The sequence below is a fragment of the Dreissena polymorpha genome, chromosome 1, assembly GCF_020536995.1.
Source record: "Dreissena polymorpha isolate Duluth1 chromosome 1, UMN_Dpol_1.0, whole genome shotgun sequence".
Lineage (NCBI taxonomy): Eukaryota > Metazoa > Mollusca > Bivalvia > Myida > Dreissenidae > Dreissena > Dreissena polymorpha.
The window spans coordinates 46,315,287-46,339,975 of record NC_068355.1 but is presented as its reverse complement, the minus strand read 5'-3'; the positions used below and the strand labels follow the sequence as shown (position 1 = coordinate 46,339,975).

At 36.1% G+C, this 24,689-nt stretch overlaps 1 protein-coding gene across 1 annotated transcript in view; it reads left to right on the top strand.

The window, feature by feature from the left end:
• The window catches only part of LOC127865106 (synaptophysin-like), a 39,024-nt gene that overhangs the window by 573 nt on the left and 13,762 nt on the right, over positions 1 to 24,689 (top strand). The window contains exon 2 of the mRNA XM_052405011.1: positions 6,590 to 6,655. Coding sequence (XP_052260971.1) covers positions 6,590 to 6,655 — 66 coding nt within the window. The remainder of the gene's footprint in view (positions 1 to 6,589; positions 6,656 to 24,689) is intronic.

Genomic DNA, 24,689 nt, shown 5'->3' with positions numbered 1-24,689 from the left:
CATACTCGGCGTAAGTCATATTTTATTTCAATTTCATAAACAGCATTCATTCATCCGATAACCTAATTCAGTGTTAATGGCAATATAAACAATAAATAACTAGATTGAACTTTACTGGTACTCAGTTGTTTACCACTATCAACAAAGCAAGTGTTTTGGGGCAGTAGCCCCAGATACTAAGGAAATATATAGGATAAAAAGGATTATTAGGTGTTGCGTTAGGTGTTGTGCGCTTAGCAACGATAAAATTATACGCTTTTCCATTATTTTTTACGTTTCGGTGAAGTTCAATCGTTCCCAATAAAAAAAACTCACATTCGTATTATAATATTAGCCTCTAAACCTATAAGTTTGTGCACCTTAAAGTTCAAAGTCATATCTTTCATGAAAAATCATTAGACAATAACTAAACTTGATATATACTTTATGATTTATCTTTTGTTTAACAAATAACGAGGGAAATATGTTGGATAAAAGGCAATAATAATGGAGTTACGTACCTTCAAACATTCATGTATATCGCAGTCTGCGTCACACAGAATTTCCCTATAAGATCGTGCACCGATTTTGATGACGTCACAGCGAGGCCCTGAGATGTGTTAATAATAACCAATATATGTTTTGGTGAATATGTGTTTATTTGTATTAAATATGTGTTGTTTTAGATGAATTTAATGAATAAACTTTATTGAAAATAATGAATGAAACAAAACTGGTCTTCATCAAAACGAAATATGAATTGTGATAACTGTATGCAAAGGTCTAGATAAAGTGTATTTACTAACTGAAAATAGCTTTATAAAATTCTATTCACAATCGGAGCATAAAAGGCTGTAACCCCTTCTAATGAAAGTTGTTTTGTTACAAAATCCCAAATTGAAGCAGCGAGAATCTTTTTCGCAATAGGCCGGTCACGATCTTAACGTATGGTCTCGTGTCATCATTTGGGGGTAAAATTTTCCGCATACACAGCATACTTTAATGGTGTTGTAATGCAAAGTTCAGAGTGCACAATACAAATTCTAGACAAGCCTCAAAGGACAACTACTCTTACAACATTTTACGATCAAAACATTGACAAACATAGCCGTCTGGTAAAGGAAATGTGCAGATTTAAAACATTTTTTAGGCTTTTTCTTTGGGAGGAGGTCAGAAAAACGAACAATTTATATCATATTTATTGTTTTTTCCTCATGATTGTTGTCTTATCGGCTTTGGAAATTCTCGCGTTACAAAATTGAACATTTTTCAGGCACGTGCATTCGAATGTTGCTTAGAAGTTTGTCATAAAAAAGTACACGATCTTATAGGGCTGCACGAAGTTATAGGAATAGAGGATACGCTTAATTGAAAATAGAAACAGACACGACTAAAATGAGGAAAAACCCAAGTATGATTGCGTTTCAAAATCAAGATCAACTGAAATAATCCAAATATATTCCTATTCCATTCAATTTTTTCAGTCCTCTTCATTTAATCTCCACACAAATTGGAAAGTGAGACAGCGGACTGCACTAGTGTTAATACAACACTTTAATGTATTTGATTAATTTTTAAGAAAATTCTTTTACTTTTTAGCTCACTTGATTGCTCAGGTGAGCTTTTCTGAAAGGTCTTCGTCCGTCATATGTCAGTCCGTCTGTAAACATTTGCTCGTAAACACTCTAGAGGCCACATTTCTTGTCCGATCTTCATGAAACTTGGTCAGAAGCTTTGTCCCAATGAAATCTCGGCTGTGTAAAAAACTGGGTTGTGCCGGGTAAAAGACTAGGTCACTAGGTCAAAAAAAAGGAAAAACCTTGTAAACACTGTAGAAGTCACATTTCATACCCAATTTTCATGTAACTTTGTCAAAATGTTTGTCTTAATAATATCTTGGTTGAGTTCAAAAGTGGTTCCGATCCGTTGAAAAACATGGCCGCCAGTGGGCGGGGCAGTTTTCCTTATTTGGCTATAGAGAAACATTGTAAACACTCTAGAAGTCACAATTTTTGCCCAATCATCATGAAAGTTGGTCAAAACATTGGGTAAATTGATGTCTAGGACGAGTTCGAAAATGGTCGAGATCGGTGAATAAACATGGCGGCCAGTGGGCGGGGCATTTTTCTCTATATGTATATAGTGGCAGTTTTCCCTATTTGGCTATAGAGAAACCTTGTAAACACTCTAGAAATCACAATTTTTGCCCAATCATCATGAAAGTTGGTCAAAACATTGGTTTTATTGATATCTTGGACAAGTTTGAAAATGGTTGCCTCGGGAGCGGTGAAAAAACATGGCCGCCAGTGGGCAGGGCATTTTTCTCTATATGTATATAGTGAAAACATGTGAACACAGTAGAAGTCATATTTTAAACCCAATTTTCATGAAATTTGCTCAGAACATTTGTTTCCTTGATAAGAGAGTTGAGTTAAAAAATGGTTCCGGTCAGTTGAATAACATAGCTTCTGGCCCTTTCGAAGAAGAGGGGGTATATTGTTTTGCTCATGTGGGTCCTTCCGTCCACCAGATGGTTTCCAGATGATAACTCAAGAGCGCTAAATTCTGCCTAGGATCATGAAACATGGTGCATTGATCATGACTCAAAGATGACCCCTATTGATTTTCAGGTCACTAGGTCAAAGGTCAAGGTCATGGTGACCTGAAATAGTAAAATGGTTTCTGGATGATCACTCAAGAACTCTCATGCCTAGGTTCATGAAACTTCAGGTCACTAGGTCAAAGGTCAAGGTAACAGTGCCAAAAAACGTATTCACACAATGGCTGTCAAGGTCACGGTGACTCAACTAAGAAAAATGGGGTCCGGATGATAACTCAAGAATGCTTACGACTAGGATCATGAAACTTCATAGGTACATTGATCATGACTCGCAGATGAAATAATGATGAAACTTGACCAGGATGTTTGTCTGGACAATATCTAGGTCAAGTTTAACATTTGGTAAAGATTGAATGAACCGACTCCTCTCAGGTGAGCGAACTAGGGCCATCTTGGCCCTCTTGTTCCTGATTCTCAGCAAATGTTGCATGGAACAATCTGTGCATGCTCATCGCTAAAAAAGGTTACAGGACTATATACACATGTTCATTGGGTTTACCCAGTCCCGATTGGATGGCCGATGCTACTTTTATCAAATCTTTTAATAGTAACATATATGCCAAATTTTTATTTAAACACATGGGGAACACTTGTTTTTTTGAAATTCTTGAGTCCTTGTTGCTCAAACAAAAATTGACCAATAAAACAGAAACTTCTTAAATTGTAAATAGTGCTCAATAGATCATTGTCGACCTGAAATGGCCCACAAGTCACCCAGGGATGACCAGAAGCGGATTCTTGTCACCCTAGGGTGACTTCAAGCCGACGCTAGTCACCCCGGAGTGACATGAAGCCAATTGTAGTCACCCAGGGGTGACATGAGGCTGATTCTTGTCACCCGGGGTTGATTTCAAGCCGATTCTAGTCACCCTAGAAATCAGCATAAAGTCTGCCCTCGGCAACAATTTTACTTTTTCAACAAAAAATACATGATTTGGTCGTTTATATGCGAGGGAATTTGTGTAAACATAATACAAAAACGAAAGTAGAGCTTAATGTCTTAAAAAAACTAAGCCACAATAGCCTATATTAGATACATGGATGCGGTCGTCGGCTTGAAGTCACCCCAGGGTGACATGAATCGGCTTCTAGTCATCCCAGGGTGACTTTCGGGCCATTTCAATGAGCATAAATAGTTACAAGTAGTTATAAAAAAGTTTAATTACTGTTCCAGTTTGTATAAATATGTTCAGTGAATCGAATTTCATAGTTTTGTTGGCCAATGGCCTATGACAATATAGAACTCTTGCTTTCGGGATGTGATGTCAAGATACCAGGTAAACAACACGCGTAGAGGATGTAATTTGAGGGGTGGGTGGAATTATCGTCGTTACATTGTTCAACACGCTGTAAATAAACAATTTTGACATGGATTTAAAAGAATTAAAAAAATCTTTATCGTTTATTGAGGCATTGTTTGCATTAATTCAGAAATTCTTTTACTTGTTTCCTTTACCACTCGATACATTGTAATCAGAAGATACTCAATAGCTTTAATCTATTTCCACTAATCCCTATATTGCAAGTCATCATTTAACATTTATATCAATTCATATTGGATCAACATGTTGTTATTTCATCTGTTATAGACACAGAATATTCTAGACTAGCCATGTGATGCCTTTTGTAGTATGTATAGTATATTATCGAGAGCTATTTTTTTTTGCCCAATTGGGAAAAGTACTGGTACCAGCCATGAGTCCAATTGAGAAACTTATTCGTGAAAACCCCTGAAATTGGGTAAATTTGAGTCGTTAAGTCCTCATATTGGTAAATTGGTGTATTATATTTTTTGCTTTGAAATGCTTTGAATTGATAACTACTGGTAAATGTTGTCAAGTTGTCAATTTAATATTTACTTAGGTTCAAGCCATAGAGCTGCATAGAGAAAGTAACTAAATGGTGCATTTTATTTATGAAAAAACAAAACCTTAAAGCAACCTTCAATTGGACATTTTTTTGACAGCAATTGGGCAATTTTAAGTTTTTTCCTAATTGGGAAAATGCCGTTTTCCAGTACTTTATAAAGAATGAAAAATGATTTCAGAATATATAAAGTTCATAAAATTTACGATTTTACGTTTCATTGCACATAAGTTGCAAATATTCAAAGATGGTGGACAATTAAAAGAAATTACGATGCTCAGCGAAAATGACATAATTATACAAATCAAATTAATGATTAACATTATATAATTAGTATGGATTAATGAAAAGCGTTTGTCATTTAAAGATGAAGAATAGGTTTTGGATACAATTAACAAAATGGTCATGAGAAATTTTTGTATTGAATGTCACAAAAATTATATTAGTGTTGGTCATTTGGAGTTCATAATCTACTCTGGAAGAAAAATAGAACTAAAAAGACTATTGTTCGTAAATGGAAACAGACAAACATGATTCAATTTATATGTTCATGGATCTGTGCAAAATCAGATTCATATGCATATTCTGCTTTATTATGTTTGTTGCTCTATACAGTTTACTGTAATGGCATAAAAATAAGTGAAATGGAAATTAAAAGGTAAACATTATATATATAAATAGATCTTTGTTTAATATATCATATAAATCTCACTTATGTATGTTTATATGCGTAAATATTTTCCTCAAAACGGAAAAATACAATTAATTAATTTCTTCAAATCAAGCTGTTCACAATATTTTTGCCTTCTCATAAACAAGGGTTACCGGTATATGACAATTTCTGTTAAACCGGGAACAAATCCCTTTTAATAGGGATGCACACTTTTAACAATTTAAACAAAAACTAGAGAAAGACTTAAAATTATGCAATCAGTTTGTGTAACAAAAAGTTACAAATTAAAAAAAAATAATATCAGCTCATGCTTTATTTGCAAAATGTTGTATAATGAAACTTTATTATGCCCCCCTTCGAAGAAGAGGAGGTATATTGCTTTGCTCATGTCGGTCTGTCTGTAGGTCCGTCTGTCCACCAGGTGGTTGTCAGATGATAACACAAGAACGCTTGGGCCTAGGATCATGAAACTTCATAGGTACATTGATCATGACTCGCAGATGACCTCTATTGATTTTGAGGTCACTAGGTCAAAGGTCATGGTGACCAGAAATAGTAAAATGGTTTTTGAATGATAACTCAAGAACGCATACGCCTAGGATCATGAAACTTCATGGGTAGATTTATCATGACTTGCAGATGACGCCTATTGATTTTGAGGTCACTAGGTCAAGGTCACGGTGACCCGAAATAGTAAAATGGTTTCCGGATGATAACTCAAGAACGCATACGCCTAGGATCATGAAACTTCATGGGTAGTTTGATCATGACTCGCAGATGACCCCTATTGATTTTGAGGTTACTAGGTCAAAGGTCAAGGTCACGGTGACCGTATAATAGTAAAATGGTTTCCTGATGATAACTCAAGAACGCATAAGGCTAGGATCATGAAACATCATAGGTAAATTGATCATGACTTGCAGATGACCCCTATTGATTTTGAGGTCACAAGGTCAAAGGTCAAGGTCACGGTGACCCGAAATAGTAAAATGATTTTCGGATGATAACTCAAGAACGCTTTTGCCTAGGATCATGACACTTCATAGGTACATTGATCGTGACCGCAGATGACCCCTATTGATTTTCAGTTCACTAGGTCAAAGGTCAAGGTCACAGTGAAAAAAATGGTATTCACACAATGGCTGCCACTACAACGGACAGCCCATATGGGGGGCATGCATGTTTTACAAACAGCCCTTGTTTTAATATAGCTGTGTTTATTTGCTACTAAATAAGAAGTATTTAGTTCAGTTACAAGGGTTTAAAAATGTTAACTGAATGATTTTTTTAACAAAATCCTTTTCAGGCTTTGATATAATATTCTCTATAATTATTTGAACAAATATTTTATTACTTTTTGGCAAGGAATTAAACTGAATGTCATATGCACTTTCTCGATAACAAATGTAAGTATGCAATTTATTGTGAACTCTGTTTTGTGTGTATTTCAGATTTGTGGCGAGGCATTTTTTGGTGTCCTAAAGGAACCAAGAGGAATTCTTAAACCAATAGAATGGGTAAGAGATTGTTAATCCAAATGGAATACAGTTTCCGTTTGTCTATCTATCAGAATATGTGTTGTGTGAACTTTAGAGCATCAGATGAAATAAATACTCATCTTTTGCATAAATATGCATGTTCATATGAATTATATATTTCATAATTTGTTTGAGGTAAATACTCAAATAAATTGCACAAAGCACAAAAAATGCAAACTAAGTGTGTTACTTTGGTGACAACAATTATAACTCTTAGGATGTAAAGAGGCTGGCATCACAAAGGACTTCGGTCTGTCCATTCTGTTCATCTGTCTGTCACAAAGTTATCTGCAGGCATTCTCCTACCCTTTACATACATGTACAACATCAAAACATGCTGTTATTGATCCTATTTTTATGAAGTTCTTCATTTTCCGTTTTTATTTCTTAAGAAAAAAGTGAGTTTTTTTCTATCTTTGTAAAGCGGCCACGGTCACCTCTTTGTGTGAACAAATGAAAAGTAAACTTTCCAAAATTGTGAAAACATGAGTCTCAAACTGTTGAAAATTTGTGAAACAATGTGTCTCAAACTTGTTAATACTGAAAATTTGAGTCGCAAACTTCTTAAAATTGTAATATTTTAGTCAGAACTAAATCTGTGAAAAACAACCATTCTCTAAAAAGGAAGAAAAAGCGCTGAATGTAACTTTAATTACCCCCTTTTTCAACTTTAGGCCATTCCAAATTGAGTTGTTGGTCTACGGATTTTATTTTTTTTAAGTTTTTGAAAACAGGAAAATTCTCGAGCGAGCGAAGGATAAAATAATCACATTTCGATAGAAAAATATTGCATTAACAAGAGATAGTGGTTTAAACAGCTATACTTTACATTCAAGTCAATCCTTATACAAAGAAAAGAACCTATGTACAAACAAGCATTAATATATCTATTAGTTACTTACTTTTCAAATAAAAATGCACTAAAATTAGGTTTCAGCATTTAAACTTTAAAATGTAGAACACAAGTCTTAAGCTAGTGTTTTCATATCTGGAATAGCATTCAGGGCTCGCGCTAGGGGGCGACCTGAGCGACTAAGTCGCTTTCTTACGCCAAACGTCGCCTAAAATTTAAGAAATTGTAGATAAAAAGCGACTTCCAGTCTTCATCTTATCGGAATTTGTTTACATCCGGTTTTCTTGATGTCAAGGTCTGACTCAATTTTCCAATACACACTGTCGCAGCCCGGAGCGTGTTGCAATTGAGTGACTGGTAATTTGAGGTAAACCCCGCCCCGATTCTCCCAACCTCCAAACTTATCTAATTGGCGATCAATATTGGTCAAGTCAGCATTCAAGTCACATGGTAGCTGCCCAATCAACATTGAGTTCGCTCACACATAATATTGGGTCATTCATGCACATATAGTGTATAGATGAGTTGACGCGTGACATCACACGCACCTGCAATGTTTAGACTCCGCCCACTGGTTGGCAAAAAGAGGTGGAATTCATATAAGCGCATATAGAGAAGGTTGACATAATCATCGTTTTTATTGATAATCATGAACTGTATCAAATATAATTTTACTATTTATGTCTGAAAAAAACATAAGCATGCATGGAAATTCATTTTTGGAACGATTATATTGTTGTTATTATTTGTTTTTACTAAAAACAAGCTCTGGAGTGGAACGTATACTATCTACGAGCTCGGTATGTGGTTACCACAAAAATCTCTACTAAACGCATCTGCACGTCCATTTTAGATACAAAATTTCAGAAATGGAAATTCTTTTAGAATAAATTAAATTTAATGAAAGAACACAAATAAGGATGAAAACAAACAACAAATAGATCGCTTTGTCCGGGCAATAACTATGTCATTCATTGTGAGATTTTAAAATCATTTTGCACATATGCTCACCATCATTGGACAGTGTGTCGCGCGAAACAATTACCTTGATATCTCCAAGGTCAAGGTCAAACTTTGAGTTCAAAGGTAAAAAATGGCCATAAATGAGCTTGTCCGGGCCATAACTATTTCATTCATTGTGAGATTTTAAAATCATTTGGCACATTTGTGCACCATTATTTGATGGTGTGTTGCGCGAAAGACTTACGTCGATATCTCCAAGTTCAAGGTCACACTGTGAGTTCAAAGGTCTAAAATGGCCGTAAATGATCTTGTCCAGGCCATAACTATGTCATTCATTGTGAAATTTTAAAAACTACTTGGTACATTTGTTCACAATCATTGGACAATGTGTCATGCTAAAGAATAACGTCGATATCTTCAAGGTCAAGGTCGCACTTGGAGTTCAAAAGTGAAAAATGGCCATAAATGAGCTTGTCCGGGCCATAACTATGTCATTCATTGTGAGATTTTAAAATGACTCTGTACATTAATTTTGTTCACAGTCATTGGACAGTTTGTCATGCGAAAGAATTCAAGAGTTCAAAGGTCAAAATGGCCATAAATAATAATGGCATAATAATTCTTAAAAATCACCATTTAGATTCTTTTGTTTTGTGAAGACAGCTTGCAAAATAGTCTGTGTCAATGCGGCATGTGGAGGTATACGTCACGTCTGTGACAAAGCTCTAGTTTTAAAAGACGCATATCGATGGCTAGTACGGTATTGTATTTTTCCGAAATACATTTATACATTACAAAAAACTTATTTGATGTCTCTGAAATACACGGACCTAGCTGTTTAACATGTTTCGTCAACCATGTATTTTAATACTTATAAAATATTGTCCCTGTGACACTTTTAGAACCAGCCTTTAATGATTTTATGTTTATTTTTTGTTCACTTAAAATTGTGTTATAGGACAAATTTGCCCACATATAGTGAAATACCGTCCATATGCCCATTTAATGAAGAAAATGCATTTAAAAAAATCTTACGTCATGTTTCCCGATTTTGTTTCAAATTGAACATGTTTCAACGGTATCTGCTGATGCTACATGTGTACGAGCGTGAACAAACACATTCAAATAAGTCACAGAACGTAGCATATGTGTTTATATTTATAAGTGTTTGCTGTAGCAATTTTTTACCTCAATTTGTTAAAACGGTCTAGACAGCGAAACATGTGCTGCTCACACAGGAAGCCATTTTTTCTGGCTGTCTCGATCGAATTTTTGAGCATCTTCAGTTATGGATTAAACAGGTTACAAAACACTATATTTGAGATTTGTATTCAGCGTCAAAATCGTTTTGTTTTTTTCACCAATTAAAAAGCACACATGGGCTATGGTTATAGAGGTACACAAAAATGAGTGCAAGCGGTAACAAAATTATTTTTTTCCATTTTGAAAAAATCAGTGCGGCAAATCTGACAACCAACAAATCAATTTGGAGTGGCCTTATTAGACATTAATGTAGCCTAAATATAGATCTCCAAAACTACAACCTCATGATGTCTAATCTTTGGTATGTAATCATTTATATTGGCTGTCTACTTAGTTTCATTGAATCATAACCCCGAGGTCATAACAGGGCTCGACAAATCCACTCGCCTGCTTGTAATTACGAGTAGAAATCAGCTCCGGACTAGTGAATATTTTGGCAGCGCTTGTCCTGCAGGGCGAGTGGCATTTTTGGCCGAAAAGATTTAAATTTCAAGTTTTAACACATCCTAACCAAAGAAAACAACGTTTAATTAGCGATTAAAAATAAACGGGATGTCTTTTCATACTGCTAAAAAATTTGTCAAAATTCTTCACATCTTTAAATGTAAAGAGTGGCTATTGGCAAGTTTTTATGGACAAAAATGACAAAGAGAGAACTGCCTTTTGTACACACAGCGGCTTGTTTGAGTTTAACAAAATGCCTTTCGCACTCTCCAATGCTCCTAAAGTGTAATCATAATGATTGTGACCATGAGGACAAAATGAAAAACAAACAAGTTAAAAGTGTGTTATTAACTTTCTTGAAGTTCATGAGTTAACAGTTCTATATGATAACCAATAGAAAATCAAAATAAAACATATAAGTTACTGATTTATTGCATTTTTTTCAATAAATTGCAGGGCAAGTACATATTTCAGCAGGGCAAGTTAAAACTCTTAGCTACTTACCCTGCAGGGCAAGTTGCTGAAAAAAGTTTTGTTGACCCCTGCATAACATGCCACTATCGGGTTCAAATTATTTATGTAGCTTTATATTGCAAAATAAATTGAATGCTTTTTTCATTAGAGACCACAAGTCACAAAGGTTTAACAAGTTAGGAAAGTTTATGTATATATAAGTTATTGTGGTTTTATAAACACACTGCCCCAGGGTCAGAATTTATATTGACAACTTGCTTCATTTTACTACATGCGGTGTCAAGGTTATTGGTCACTTGTATTACAAGGTCTAGTTTTTCCATCTGATGTGTATGTAATGATGTTTTGATAGCAAACAGAATATTAATTTATTATGCCCCCCTTCGAAGAAGAGGGGGTATATTGCTTTGCTCATGTCGGTCGGTCAGTCGGTCGGTCAGTCGGTCGGTAGGTCGGTCTGTCGGTCCGTCCACCAGGTGGTTGTCGTATGATAACTCAAGAACGCTTGGGGCTAGGATCATGAAACTTCATAGGTACATTGATCATGACTCGCAGATGACCCCTATTGATTTTGAGGTCACTAGGTCAAAGGTCAAGGTCACGGTGACCCGAAATAGTAAAATGGTTTCCGGATGATAACTCAAGAACGCATATGCTTAGGATCATGAAACTTCATGGGTAGATTGATCATGACTCGCAGATGACCCCTATTGATTTTGAGGTCACTAGGTCAAAGGTCAAGGTCACGGTGACCCAAAATAGTAAAATGGTTTCCGGATGATAACTCAAGAACGCATACGCCTAGGATCATGAAACTTCATGGGTAGATTGATCATGACTCGCAGATGACCCCTATCAATTTTGAGGTCACTAGGTCAAATGTCAAGGTCACGGTGACCCGAAATAGTAAAATGGTTTCCGGATGATAACTCAAGAACGCATACGCCTAGGATCATGATACTTCATGGGTAGATTGATCATGACTTGCAGATGACCCCTATCAATTTTGAGGTCACTAGGTCAAAGGTCAAGGTCACAGTGACCCGAAATAGTAAAATGGTTTCCGGATGATAACTCAAGAACGCATACGCCTAGGATCATGAAACTTCATGGGTAGATTGATCATGACTCGCAGATTACCCCTATCAATTTTGAGGTCACCAGGTCAAAGGTCAAGGTCACGGTGACCCGAAATAGTAAAATGGTTTCCGGATGATAACTCAAGAACGCATACGCCTAGGATCATGAAACTTCATGGGTAGGTTGATCATGACTTGCAGATGACCCCTATTGTTTTTGAGGTCACTAGGTCAAAGGTCAAGGTCACGGTGACCTGAAATAGTAAAATGGTTTTCGGATGATAACTCAAGAACGCATACGCCTAGGATCATGAAACTTCATAGGTAGATTGATATTGACTCGCAGATGACCCCTATTGATTTTGAGGTCACAAGGTCAAAGGTCAAGGTCACGGTGACCCGAAATAGTTAAATGGTTTCCGGATGATAACTCAAGAACGCTTAAGCCTAGGATAATGAAACTTAATAGATACATTGATCATGACTCGCAGATAACCCCTATTGATTTTCAGGTCACTAGGTCAAAGGTCAAGGTCATGATGACCCGAAATAGTAAAATGGTGTCTGGATGATAACTCAAGAACGCTTAGGCCTAGGATCAGGAAACTTCATAGGTACATTGATCATGACTTGTAGATGACCCCTATTGATTTTCAGGTCACTAGGTCAAAGGTCAAGGTCACGGTGACCCAAAATAGTAAAACGGTTTCCAGATGATTACTCAAGAACGCTTATGCCTAGGACCATGAAACTTCATAGGTACATTAATCATGACTCGAAGATGACCCCTATTGATTTTCAGGTCACTAGGTCAAAGGTCAAGGTCACGGTGACCTGAAATAGTTAAATGGTTTCTGGATGATAACTCATGAACGCTTATGCCTAGGATCATGAAACTTCATAGGTACAATGATCATGACGTTCAGATGACCCCTATTGATTTTCAGGTCGTTAGGTCAAAGGTCAAGGTCACGTGACCTGAAATAGTAAAATGGTTTCTGGATGATTACTCAAGAGCGCTTATGCCTAGGTTCATGAAACTTCATAGGTATATTGATCATGACTGGCAGATGACCCCTAATGATTATCAGGTCACTAGGTCAAAGGTCAAGGTCACAGTGCCAAAAAACGTATTCACACAATGGCTGTCAAGGTCACGGTGACTCAACTTAGAAAAATGGGGTCCGGATGATAACTCAAGAATGCTTACACCTAGGATCATGAAACTTCATAGGTACATTGATCATGACTCGCAGATGAAATAATGATGAAACTTGACCAGGATGTTTGTCTGGACAATATCTAGGTCAAGTTTGACATTTGGTAAAGATTAAATGAACCGTCTCCTGTCAGGTGAGCAAACTAGGGCCATCTTGGCCCTCTTGTTTAGAAAACCCTATTGTGTAGTCGTGTTATTGTGTGTCTGGGCAAGTGTATATTTGTTTTGTGCCTCTCTGGTTCCTTGCCATTAATTGCCATTAATTAAATCTTCATACTATAATTAGGGCTTTGTCCTCACAGTGCTGCTTAAGTTGCATTAATTTCTTCCCCAAATCAGTGAATTTTAATTCCCTACATTTACTTATTGCACATATTGTTGATGCAAGAAAACAATTACTAGCTAAGAGAAAAAAATGGTCCATGCATACACAGTCCATGGCTTGAAACTGACAAAACGTATGTCTTATCAGTAACATTGATATTGGTTGATTATTGTTAGCAATTACTTAACTACACTCCACCATATTACACTGGACATAGTTCATGTACTGGAATGTTAATTTGTGGTATTGTTATCATAAATGGTTATCTCTGGCTCTCTTTAGCTTAAACAAAACATCTGTAATATATTACTTTGATATTCAGAGTTTTCTCTTCAACTACCACATAATAATGATTGTTGATTATGCTAATTTTGTATAAAGTACGCATTCAAATGTGTATTATTTTATCTCTAATGGTCTTAAAAATAAAATCTAATGAATCCAAAGCACCAATCAAATCATTTATTGGCATATTCTGAGGTTACTATTCCTAAAATCTGGATTTTTGAAAAGCTTCATGTTTCTGATTCCTGAACATAGACTCGGCAAAGACCGATTTGGAGTGTTTTTTTTAGTCCAAATGCTATTTTAAGTTTATGTACTCATTTGTTATTTTAACATCTTCTTATTAATACTTCAATTTTCAAGATTGTTTTTGATATAGAAAATTATCTTTGTAATATTTTACTTAAATATGATAATGTTAGTGTTATTTTCTATAACTTTTGTGACCGGTCTTTGTCCATCGTCTGTCCGTCCGTCCGTCCGTCGTCAACATTTGGTTTGTAAACACTCAAGAGGCCACATTTATTGTCCGATCTTCATGAAACTTTGTCAGAAGATTTGTCCCAATGAAATCTCGGTCGAGTTCAAAACTGGGTCGTGCTTGGTCAAAAACTAGGTCACTAGGTCAAAAAAATGTAACTTTGTCAGAATGTTTGTCTTAATGATATGTTGGTTTAGTTCAAAAGTGGTTCCAGTCTGTTGAAAAACATTGCCGCCAGTGGGCGGGGCAGTTTTCCTTATTTGGCTATAGAGAAACCTTGTAAACACTCTAGAAGTCACAATTTTTGCCCAATGATCATGAAAGTTGATCAAAACATTGGTTTTATTGATATCTCGGACGAGTTCGAAAATGGTCCAGATCGGTGAAAAAACATGGACGCCAGTGGGCAGAGCATTTTTCTCTATTTGTATAAAGTGAAAACATGTGAACTCACATTTGTGGCCTAATTTTCATGAAATTTGGTCAAAACATTTGTTTCCTTGATATGAGAGTTGAGTTTGAAAATGGTTCGGGTCAGTTGAATAACATGGCTGCCAGGGGGGGGGGGGGGGGGGCAGTTTTCCTTTTTCGGCTATAGAGAAACCTTGTAAACACTCTAGAAGTCACAATTTTTGCCCAATCATCTTGAAAGTTGGTCAAAACATTGGTTTTATTTATATCTCGGACGAGTTCGAAAATGGTTCAGGTTGGTGAAAAAACATGGCCGCCACTGGGCGGGGCATTTTTCTCTATATGTTTATAGTGAAAACATGTGAACACTCTAGAAGTAACATTTTTGGCCCAATTTTCATGAATTTGTTTCCTTGATATGAGAGTTTGTCTGAACAATTTCTAGGTCAAGTTTGACGTTTGGTAAAGATTGAATGAACCGATTCCTCTCAGGTGAGCGACCTAGGGCCATCTTGGCCCTCTTGTTTACAATCACTTTGGTTCAAATGCTTAATTAATATATGCTACACAATAAACGCCGAATGTGTCAACTGAAACAGGGCTTTTTTTTACCTCACCTGATTGCTCAGTTGAGCTTTTGGGACCGGTCTTTGTCCGTCGTCTGTCCGTCCACATTTGTTCGTAAACACTCTAGAGACCACATTTATTGTCCGATCTTCATGAAACTTGGTCAGAAGCTTTGTCCCAATGAAATCTCGGTCGAGTTCGAAACTGGGTCGTGCCGGGTAAAAAACTAAGTCACTAGGTCAAAAAAAAGAAAAAGCTTGTAAACACTGTAGAAGTCACATTTCTTGCCCAATCTTCATGTAACTTTGTCAAAATGTTTATCTTAATGATATTTTGGTTGAGTTCAAAAGTGGTTCCAATCCGTTGAAAAACATGGCCACCAGTGGGCCGGATAGTTTTCCTTTTTTGGCTTTAGAGAAACCTTGTAAACACTCTAGAAGTCACAATTTTTGCCCAATCATCATGAAAGTTGGTCAAAACATTGGTTCAATTGATGTCTCAAACATGTTCGAAAATGGTCAAGATCAGTGAAAAAACATGGCCGCCAGTGCGCGGGGCATTTTTCTCTATATGTATGTAGTGGCAGTTTTCCTATTTGGCTATAGAGAAACCTTGTAAACACTCTAGAAGTCACAATTTTTGCCCAATCATCATGAAAGTTGGTCAAAACATTGTTTTTTTTTATATCTCGGACGAGTTTGAAAATGGTCGGGATCGGTGAAAAAACATGGCCGCCAGTGGGCGGGGCATTTTTCTCTATATGTATATAGTGAAAACATGTGAACTTTAGAAGTCACATTTTTGGCCCAATTTTCATGAAATTTGCTCAGAACATTTGTTTCCTTGATACGAGAGTTGAGTTCAAAAATGGTTCCGGTCAGTTGAATAACATGGCTGCTTGGAGGGGGGCAGTTTTCTCATGATGCCCCCCCCCCCCCCCCCCCCCCCCTTTGGAAGAAGAGGGGGTATATTGTTTTGTTCATGTCGGTCTGTCCGTCCACCAGATGGTTTCCGGATGATAACTCAAGAACACTTATGCCTAGGATCATGAAACTTCATTGATACATTGATCATAACTTGCAGATGACCCCTATTGATTTTCAGGTCACTAGGTCAAAGATCAAGGTCACGATGACCCAAAGCAGTAAAATGGTTTCCGGATGATAACTCAAGAACACTTATGCCTAGGCTCATGAAACTTCATAGATACATTGATCATGACTCGCAGATAACCCATATTGATTTTCATGTCACTAGGTCAAAGGCCAAGGTCACGATGACCCGAAATAGTAAAATGATTTCCGGATGATAACTCAAGAACGCTTATGCCTAGGATCATGAAACTTTATAGGTACATTGATCATAACTCGTAGATGACCCCTATTGATTTTCAGGTCACTTGGTCAAAGATCAAGGTCACAATGACCGGAAATAGTAAAATGGTTTCCAGATGATAACTCAAGAACGCTTAAGCCTAGGATCATAAAACTTCATAGGTACATTGATCATGACTCGCAGATGACCCCTATTGATTATCAGATCACTAGGTCAAAGGTTAAGGTCACAGTGCCAAAAAACGTATTCAGACAATGGCTGTCAAGGTTATGGTGACTCAACTTAGAAAAATTGTTTCTGGATGATAACTCAAGAACGCTTATGCCTAGGTTCATGAAACTTCATAGGTATATTGATCATGACTCGCAGATGACCCCTATTGATTATCAGGTCACTAGGTCAAAGGTCAAGGTCACAGTGCCAAAAAATGTATTCACACAATGGCTGTCAAGGTCACGGTGACTCAACTTAGAAAAATGGTTTCCGGATGATAACTCAAGAATGCTTACGCCTAGGATCATGAAACTTCATAGGTACATTGATCATGACTCGCGGATGAAATAATGATGAAACTTGACCAGGATGTTTTTCTGGACAATATCTAGGTCAAGTTTGACATTTGGTAAAGATTGAATGAACCGACTCCTCTCAGCTGAGCAAACTAGGGCCATCTTGGCCCTCTTGTTATTAATACTAAACTTCCATGTAACAGTCATTAGTCAGTACTATCAGCAGGTCGTAACTTGGGTTTTTAATTATCAGCATAAAAACACATTATAAAAAACACATTTTCCGATATAATTTAGATTGCAGTATTTCAGATGTCTTCTTAAACTAGTGATTATCTGAACTATGTTCTCATTTCATGGAAGCTGGTTCAATATAATTGATATGACTGGAAACAAAATCTCCATGGAAATAGATTGGTAAATTAGTAAGGGATATTCCCTGCTATTTCTACAATTTCTCCATTAAGATAAAATATTGTAGAACAGAAACTCTTGTCCAGATCTACAGTGCTATGGAGTTTCATTGGTGTGAAGAGACATTGTCAAAGTAATCAGTTCCTTTCAAAGTTATCAGTGCTACCAATAATTGTGGTATAATCTTCATTCCTTAATTTCAAGGATAATTAAAACCTATCAGTTTTGTTTCTGTTAGTTTTATTCCAGGAATGCAGCTACAAAATCCAAATGACCTTTCAATGGTGGGCATTATATTCCTACCATGAATATTGTTTATATTTGCTTTTTTTATGCCCCCGGTAGGGTGTCTGTCTGTCTGTCTGTCTGTCTGTCTGTCTTCTGTCGGTCCGTCCGTCCTTCCGAAAACTTTAACATTGGCCATAACTTTTGCAATATTGAATATAGCAACTTGACATTTGGCATGCATGTGCATCTCATGTAGCTGTACATTTTGAGTGGTGAAATGTCAAGGTCATCCTTCAAGGTCAAATGTCAAAAAACAAAATCCAAGGGAAGTAACAAGCTTTAAAGGGAGATAATTTCTATTTTATATCATTTGGCAGGTACAGATCCTTTTCACAAGGAACGTACTATTTTTTTAAAGGATATAATCTTAAACAAATTTTAAGGTCAAGGTCATTCTTAAATGTCAAAAGTCAAAAAAATCAATCCAAGGGAAGTAATAAGCTATTAAAGGGAGATAATTTCTAAACCTGCCAAATGATATATTGAAATTTTATTTCAAAGCAGCGCAATAGGGGGCATTGTGTTTCTGACAAACACATCTCTTGTTTGAAATTTAAACAATGAACATGTACAGAAAAAATGTTGAAGGAAGTCAGAAAACAATATGTTTGTTTTGATGTAAAGATTTATTTTGATATTCAATGTGTTAAAATAAATTTTGTATTATACTCCTTTAAGTTATAATACTTTTACAATAAAATAGTACATTCATAAGGCAAATATGTGTTAGAATACAAGTTAGTCATAATGTGTTTGCCACTTAACTCGACTTCTCAACTGGACATTATGCAAAGATCACACCATTAAAGGGGATACAATGTACAGTGAAAACTCGCTATTAAGACCACTTGTGGGACTTTTCAAAAGTGGTCTTAATAGCGAGGTGGTCTTAATTCTGAGTTTTCATGAATTTGATGGACATATAATTACAACAACGTAAATATTCACTGAACTTTTATCTGTTTGCATACAATATAACAGTCATCCGTTTATACATTGTATTTATACATTGTACAAAGATAGTATTTCAAGTTGTTCATTAAAGAAGTGTAAATACATGTATATGAACTTTTCATCAAGATCCTTGATGTTTACTTAACGAATGAGTCAATTGTCGTCTGCTTAGCATTTTGTCGAATAAAAGTCGAGATTTTCTTTTTAGAATAGCTTGAACCCGAGTCTTTCCAATGCCGAATAAATTGTCGTTGAGATTTCCCATCACTTGCGTCGATAAAATCAATCTTTTCTTTTAAACACAACTCTTTCCGTTTTCGCTTATCCATTTTGAATAACGATATGGTATAAAAGTCGGTTTTTATATCCATCACGAACAAAACCGTGTTACTCAAATATCCTAACTGTTAAATTATTCGCCGTAATAAATCTTTAAAGTGTGTACCAAACAACTACCAATTTACCCATCAAAGACTCAATAATAATAATAGCTAATTGTCAATCAATGGTTAAAAATTATAACAAGTGCCGAAAATCTAACACCTGTGTCGCAAATCGATGCCAAAAACCGTTGTCGTTAATTGTGGTTAATTGGGTCAGAATGGCTTCGTACACAAGCCCGATAGTACCACAACATCAGATCAAGTAAGGTGTGAAAATTACTGGTCGTTTGGCGGGTGTCAATTAAGAACAATATCGATAATTGGTACTGATTAAAGTGGTCGTAATAGCGGATTAGCGGGTTGGTCGGATTAGTGAGTGTAACGACCATTGAAATATAGAAGGAACAAATCGGGACTGAAAAATGGTGGTCGACTTAGCGAGTTGGTCGGAATACCGAGGTGGTCGTAAAGAGAGTTTTCACTGTATTGTCAACCAGAGCATTGTTATGTCGTCCAAACCAAAATGTACAAACCCCTAGTATTCTGAATGAAAGCAGAATTGAAACATTCTTCTTGATTAATTATTATCCCCCCCCCCCCCCCCCCCTTTGAAGAAGAGGGGGTATATTGTTTTGCTGGATGTCGGTCAGTCTGTTGCTCGGTCTGTCTGTGTCGGTAGACCAGTTTGTTTTCGATCAATAACTTGTGAACGGAGGGAGCGATTGGCTTTATAATTCCCATGTGCATTGAACTTGGACAGTAGATGACCCCTATTTAAATTGGTTCACTAGGTAAAAAGGTCAAGGTCACTGTCACAATAAGTGTGAAAATTATTTCCAATCAATAACTCCTCAACAAATTGACCGATTGACCTGATTCTCACATGTGTATTGGCCTTGGACAGTAGATGACCCCTATTGAAATTGGGGTCACTAGGTCAAAGGACAAGGTCACTTTCACAATAACGGTGAAAATCGTTTCCGACTAATCACTAATCAACGAATTGACAGATTGACTTGATACGTCCAGTGTGGATTGGCCTTGGACACTCACAGTATATGACCCCTATGAAATTGGATTCACTTGGTTAAAGGTTACTGTCACAATAAGTGTGAAAATTGTTTCCGATCAATAACTTGTCGACGAATTGACCCATTTACTTGATACTTCACATGTGCATTGGCCTTGGACAGTAGATAAACCTTATTGAAATTGGGGTCACTAGTTATAAGGTCAAGGTCACTGTGACAAACAATCCTGTGTCAAGGCCCTGTTTTGGGGGGCGTAAGCCCCGACCATGGAGCTCTTGTTATAATTATTTTTTTGTAAAAACAGTGGTATGATGTTTGCATCATCAGATGTTAAAGGTAAATCTTAAGTGTTTCAATATCGTTCAACTTTTGATTTTAGTTGTTCTGTTTTTAGCTCCACTCGCAGGTAACAGAACAAAATGTTACCCTGTTGCATTACTTTTTGTATATGGACAAAATACACTGAGTGGTTACCAGAGTAATTAAAAGGTTAAATAGTTCACCATGCACTGCAGTGGATACTGTTGACTATGACCTTGACAAAAATAACTGGCCACCTGTGTCTTGGAGTAGATTACTAGAATTTCAAATTAGTTTAAAAAAAAATACTCAATTAATAGTAACTTACAAAAGTACTTAATTTCAAACAAGTATTCTCAGAGCCAACTAGCATTACCTCTCTCATGGCTCTGACTTCTCCATATAATTGAAAGTAAGGTGGCCACAAAATAATGAACCCTTGTAAACTACTAGTTTATTCCCATTTATGATGCTGCTCATGTGGATTCCAGGGGGAGTTGCTTGACAGGCCTTCTCTAGCCTCTGTGATTTGCACATTTGTTCAGGCAGTGCCAATGTTGTGTCATTGTGAATTCCAAATGGCTGAGCTTTGGATTTGAGAGCTCTCCATAAGATGGGATGAAATTGAGTGGATGATATGTGGCTCTGCTTATGTTCCCAATTTGTGCCATTGTATTATCATATCTTGGAATTACTTGTAATCAGTAATATATCTTGGATTTACCTATTAATTGCTGATAGATGATGCCATGTGAAGCAATTACACGGATCAAACCATGATTGTGGTCATAATTTTTCTCAAGATATTTAACTTGGTTTGTATTTATTGGATAATTATTATTGCAAAGATAGACGTAACTGATTACATTTGAAGTGACAGAGGATCATGGGTAGGATTCCTGGTCTGGTCACATAACTTATTTGGAGGTTGTTCCTAACAAAAATTTGCTCTGACATTCTATTCCTACCTTTAGTAGGACAGTTTTCAATGCCTAGTGTGAACTTAGTATTTGTTAACTGAATAGTAAAATTTCTCCAGGAGGAGCTATATACCTTAAAAGGTATTCAGACAAACGGTACCCGGACAATAGTCTAAATCCTGCGTTTTTTTGCATACCCGGCAATCTGCACCTCGTAAATTTGTTGACCAGGCCAATAATCCGCCAATGAAATTTTCCACCGGTACAATCGGCACCCGATAAAAGGCTATGACACATTTAAGTTTAATTTGCCAATAGACATTTTAATTGATTTGACTTTGTTCTGAAATAACATTCTTTGAAAGGATTGATTAAGCCCATCAACACTTTGCTAATTGGTGTGGTAATTGAGATGATAAATAAATCACGTTAACAAACTGTTTTGTTATGGAATAATTTAATTATGGATTGATCTGCTTATTGGGTTTATAACATCTGTTAAAAATTAAATACCATGGTTTTGCCCATAATTAGTTAATAAGACTGAAGATTTTTATTTCCTTGCATTAATTACAAGTTCATACTAGAGTATTGGTAAATACTATGCTCATCTTTGAAACCGTTGGTAAAAGTAAAGCATAAAGTAACTTTCTGTATAAAAATAAAAACATGCTTAATTATTTTAAATGCAGTGCAAACATACATTGCAGGCTTTACATTATTTTAAACAATTTATACTATTCTAGCGGTATTATACAAGCAGTTGATATAAGTCGTTGGTACTATGTACCCTATACATATTGCTTACCCATATCTGATTTTCTATGCACAATTTTGAGTGTCTCTTAATTTTCTTACACCTTTTTCCCCTAAATATCTAGACACCTGTAGTTCTTGAATATTTTTACGGTCATCAGTCTGACAAAGTCCAACAAAATGTTGATGGGCTTTATCAATCGCCTTCTTTCAAAGATTTCAAAGCTGCAAATTTGGGTGGTGGAGGGGGGGGGGGGGGGGCGTTTGTCTTACAATCACCTTAAATGTGTCCAATATAATAATTTAAAAATAAAAACAATGATTTAAAAAATATTGAGCAAGTAAACACTCCGGAATAAAATAACAGTTGTTCATTCCTGAAGTCTTAACTATTGTTAAATAAATATCATCAATGAATAAAACAAAGTTGTGTACTTAACATCATTGTTTATTGAATTATTGGTGTCCCTGGACAAAGTGGTATTATGCAGCAGACATGGCATAAAATCACAATTATTCTAAGCAATTGCTTTATGAAATAAAACAAACATGTCACAGTAAATTAAATGTAAATTGTATTCATAAATTGAATCAAATAAGCAATTTTGGTATGATTGCAGTAAGAATAATATAGCATTGAAGTACAAGCATATTAAAATATTTTCTACAAGTACCTATTACAAAAAACATTTGTACTATTGTTTATTTCTTTTTCTGTATACATACAATGATGAATCATACAGATTTATATGTGACTCTTAGTTTGGCAAACCACATCCTGAACGCAGTTAATTTGATTTGTGTGACAACACTCTAGGTAATGGAAAATAACCTGCTAGGGCAAATTCAATAATTTTCATTTTATAATAGGCAAGACTGGTTTATATTTTCTATGATTGTAAATTTATAAGCTGCATGGAAGCAATTGTTGTGGTGTGATGGACCGGGTTGATCAATTTCATAGCTAGTTTTGGCAAAGAATTAGTGTGTAATTAACTTTACTCCATTTTATATCAGCGTATATATCTCAAATGAAATAAATAATGTAATTACAAAGCCGAGTATTGATTTGCACCTTGTTGCATGCTAGATGCTAGTTGCGGTGTATCATAACTCCTATATAATGATTCACTAACATTAATGAAGCATCCGCTGCATCAGAACATAATCATGTAATGTCCAGTTTCAATTGTTTGCAGTTTTATAAGAGAAAAATTAAATTCTGTTTTTAGCATGACTATTGTATATGATGGAAAAAGAATACAATTAGGACTTATACTGCTATAGATACTTTTTGTTTGTTTTTTTCCTTCTAAGAATACCCCAACATTCAATTCAGTTGAATTCAAACACTTATCATTGGTGATAACTTATCATTATTCAATCTATTAACATTGAAAAAATTCTCAGAAAAAGTCACTTAAAGCTATTTTGAAGTGCAGTTTGAGTAAGTAGCTTTAGTGGAAAAAGCCCTTCATATATCTGGGTTTCATGTGAAACAGTTTTATATAATAACCCAGTGAGTGTTTTGTACAAGATACAAATAAGTTGCGTGTCAATTTTATATTTGTTCTTGTATCCTTATACTCATTACTTATAATGCAAGCATTAGAACATTAAAACATCTTTGGATTTCAATTAAAGAAATGAATAAATAAAATGAATTTCTAACATACATAGTGCTTTTTTGACCGGTCTTTGTCCGTCGTATGTCTGTCCGTCCGTCCGTCTGTCCGTCCGTTAACATTTGCTGGTAAACACTCTAGAGGCCACATTTCTTGTCCCATCTTCATGAAACTTGGTCAGAAGCTTTGTCCCAATGAAATCTCTGCCGAGTTCGAAACTGGGTTGTGCCGGGTCAAAAACTAGGTCACTAGGTCAAAAAAAGAAAAACCTTGTAAACACTGTAGAAGTCACATTTCATGCTCAATCTTCATGTTACTTTGTCAAAATGTTTGTCTTAATGATATCTTGATTGAGTTCAAAAGTGGTTCTGATCCGTTGAAAAACATGGCCGCAAGTGGGCGGGGCAGTTTTCCTTATTTGGCTATAGAGAAACCTTGTAAACACTCTAGAAGTCACATTTTTTGCCCAATCATCATGAAAATTGGTCAAAACATTGGTTCAATTGATGTCTCGGACGAGTTCAAAAATGGTCTAGATCGGTGAAAAAACATGGCCGCCAGTGGGCGGGGCATTTTTCTCTATATGTATATAGTGGCAGTTTTCCCTATTTGGCTTTAGAGAAACCTTGTAAACACTCTAGAAGTCACAATTTTTGCCCAATCATCATGAAAATTGGTCAAAACATTGGTTTTATTGATATCTCGGACGAGTTTGAAAATGTTCGTGATCAGTGGTAAAAAATGGGCACCAGTGGGCGGGGCATTTTTCTCTATATGTTTATAGTGAAAACATGTGAATACAGTAGAAGTCAAATTTTTGGCCCAATTTCATGAAATTTGCTCAGAACATTTGTTTTCTTGATACGAGAGTTGAGTTCAAAAATGGTTCCGGTCAGTTGAACTTTGGAAGAAGAGGGGGTATATTGTTTTGCTCATGTCCGTCCGTCCGTCCACCAGATGGTTTCCGGATGATAACTAAAGAGCGCTTATGCCAAGGATTATGAAACTTCATAGGTACATTGATCATGACTCGCAGATGACCCCTATTGATTTTCAGGTCACTAGGTCAAAGGTCAAGGTCACGATGACCCGAAATAGTAAAATGGTTTCCGGATGATAACTCAAGAACACTTA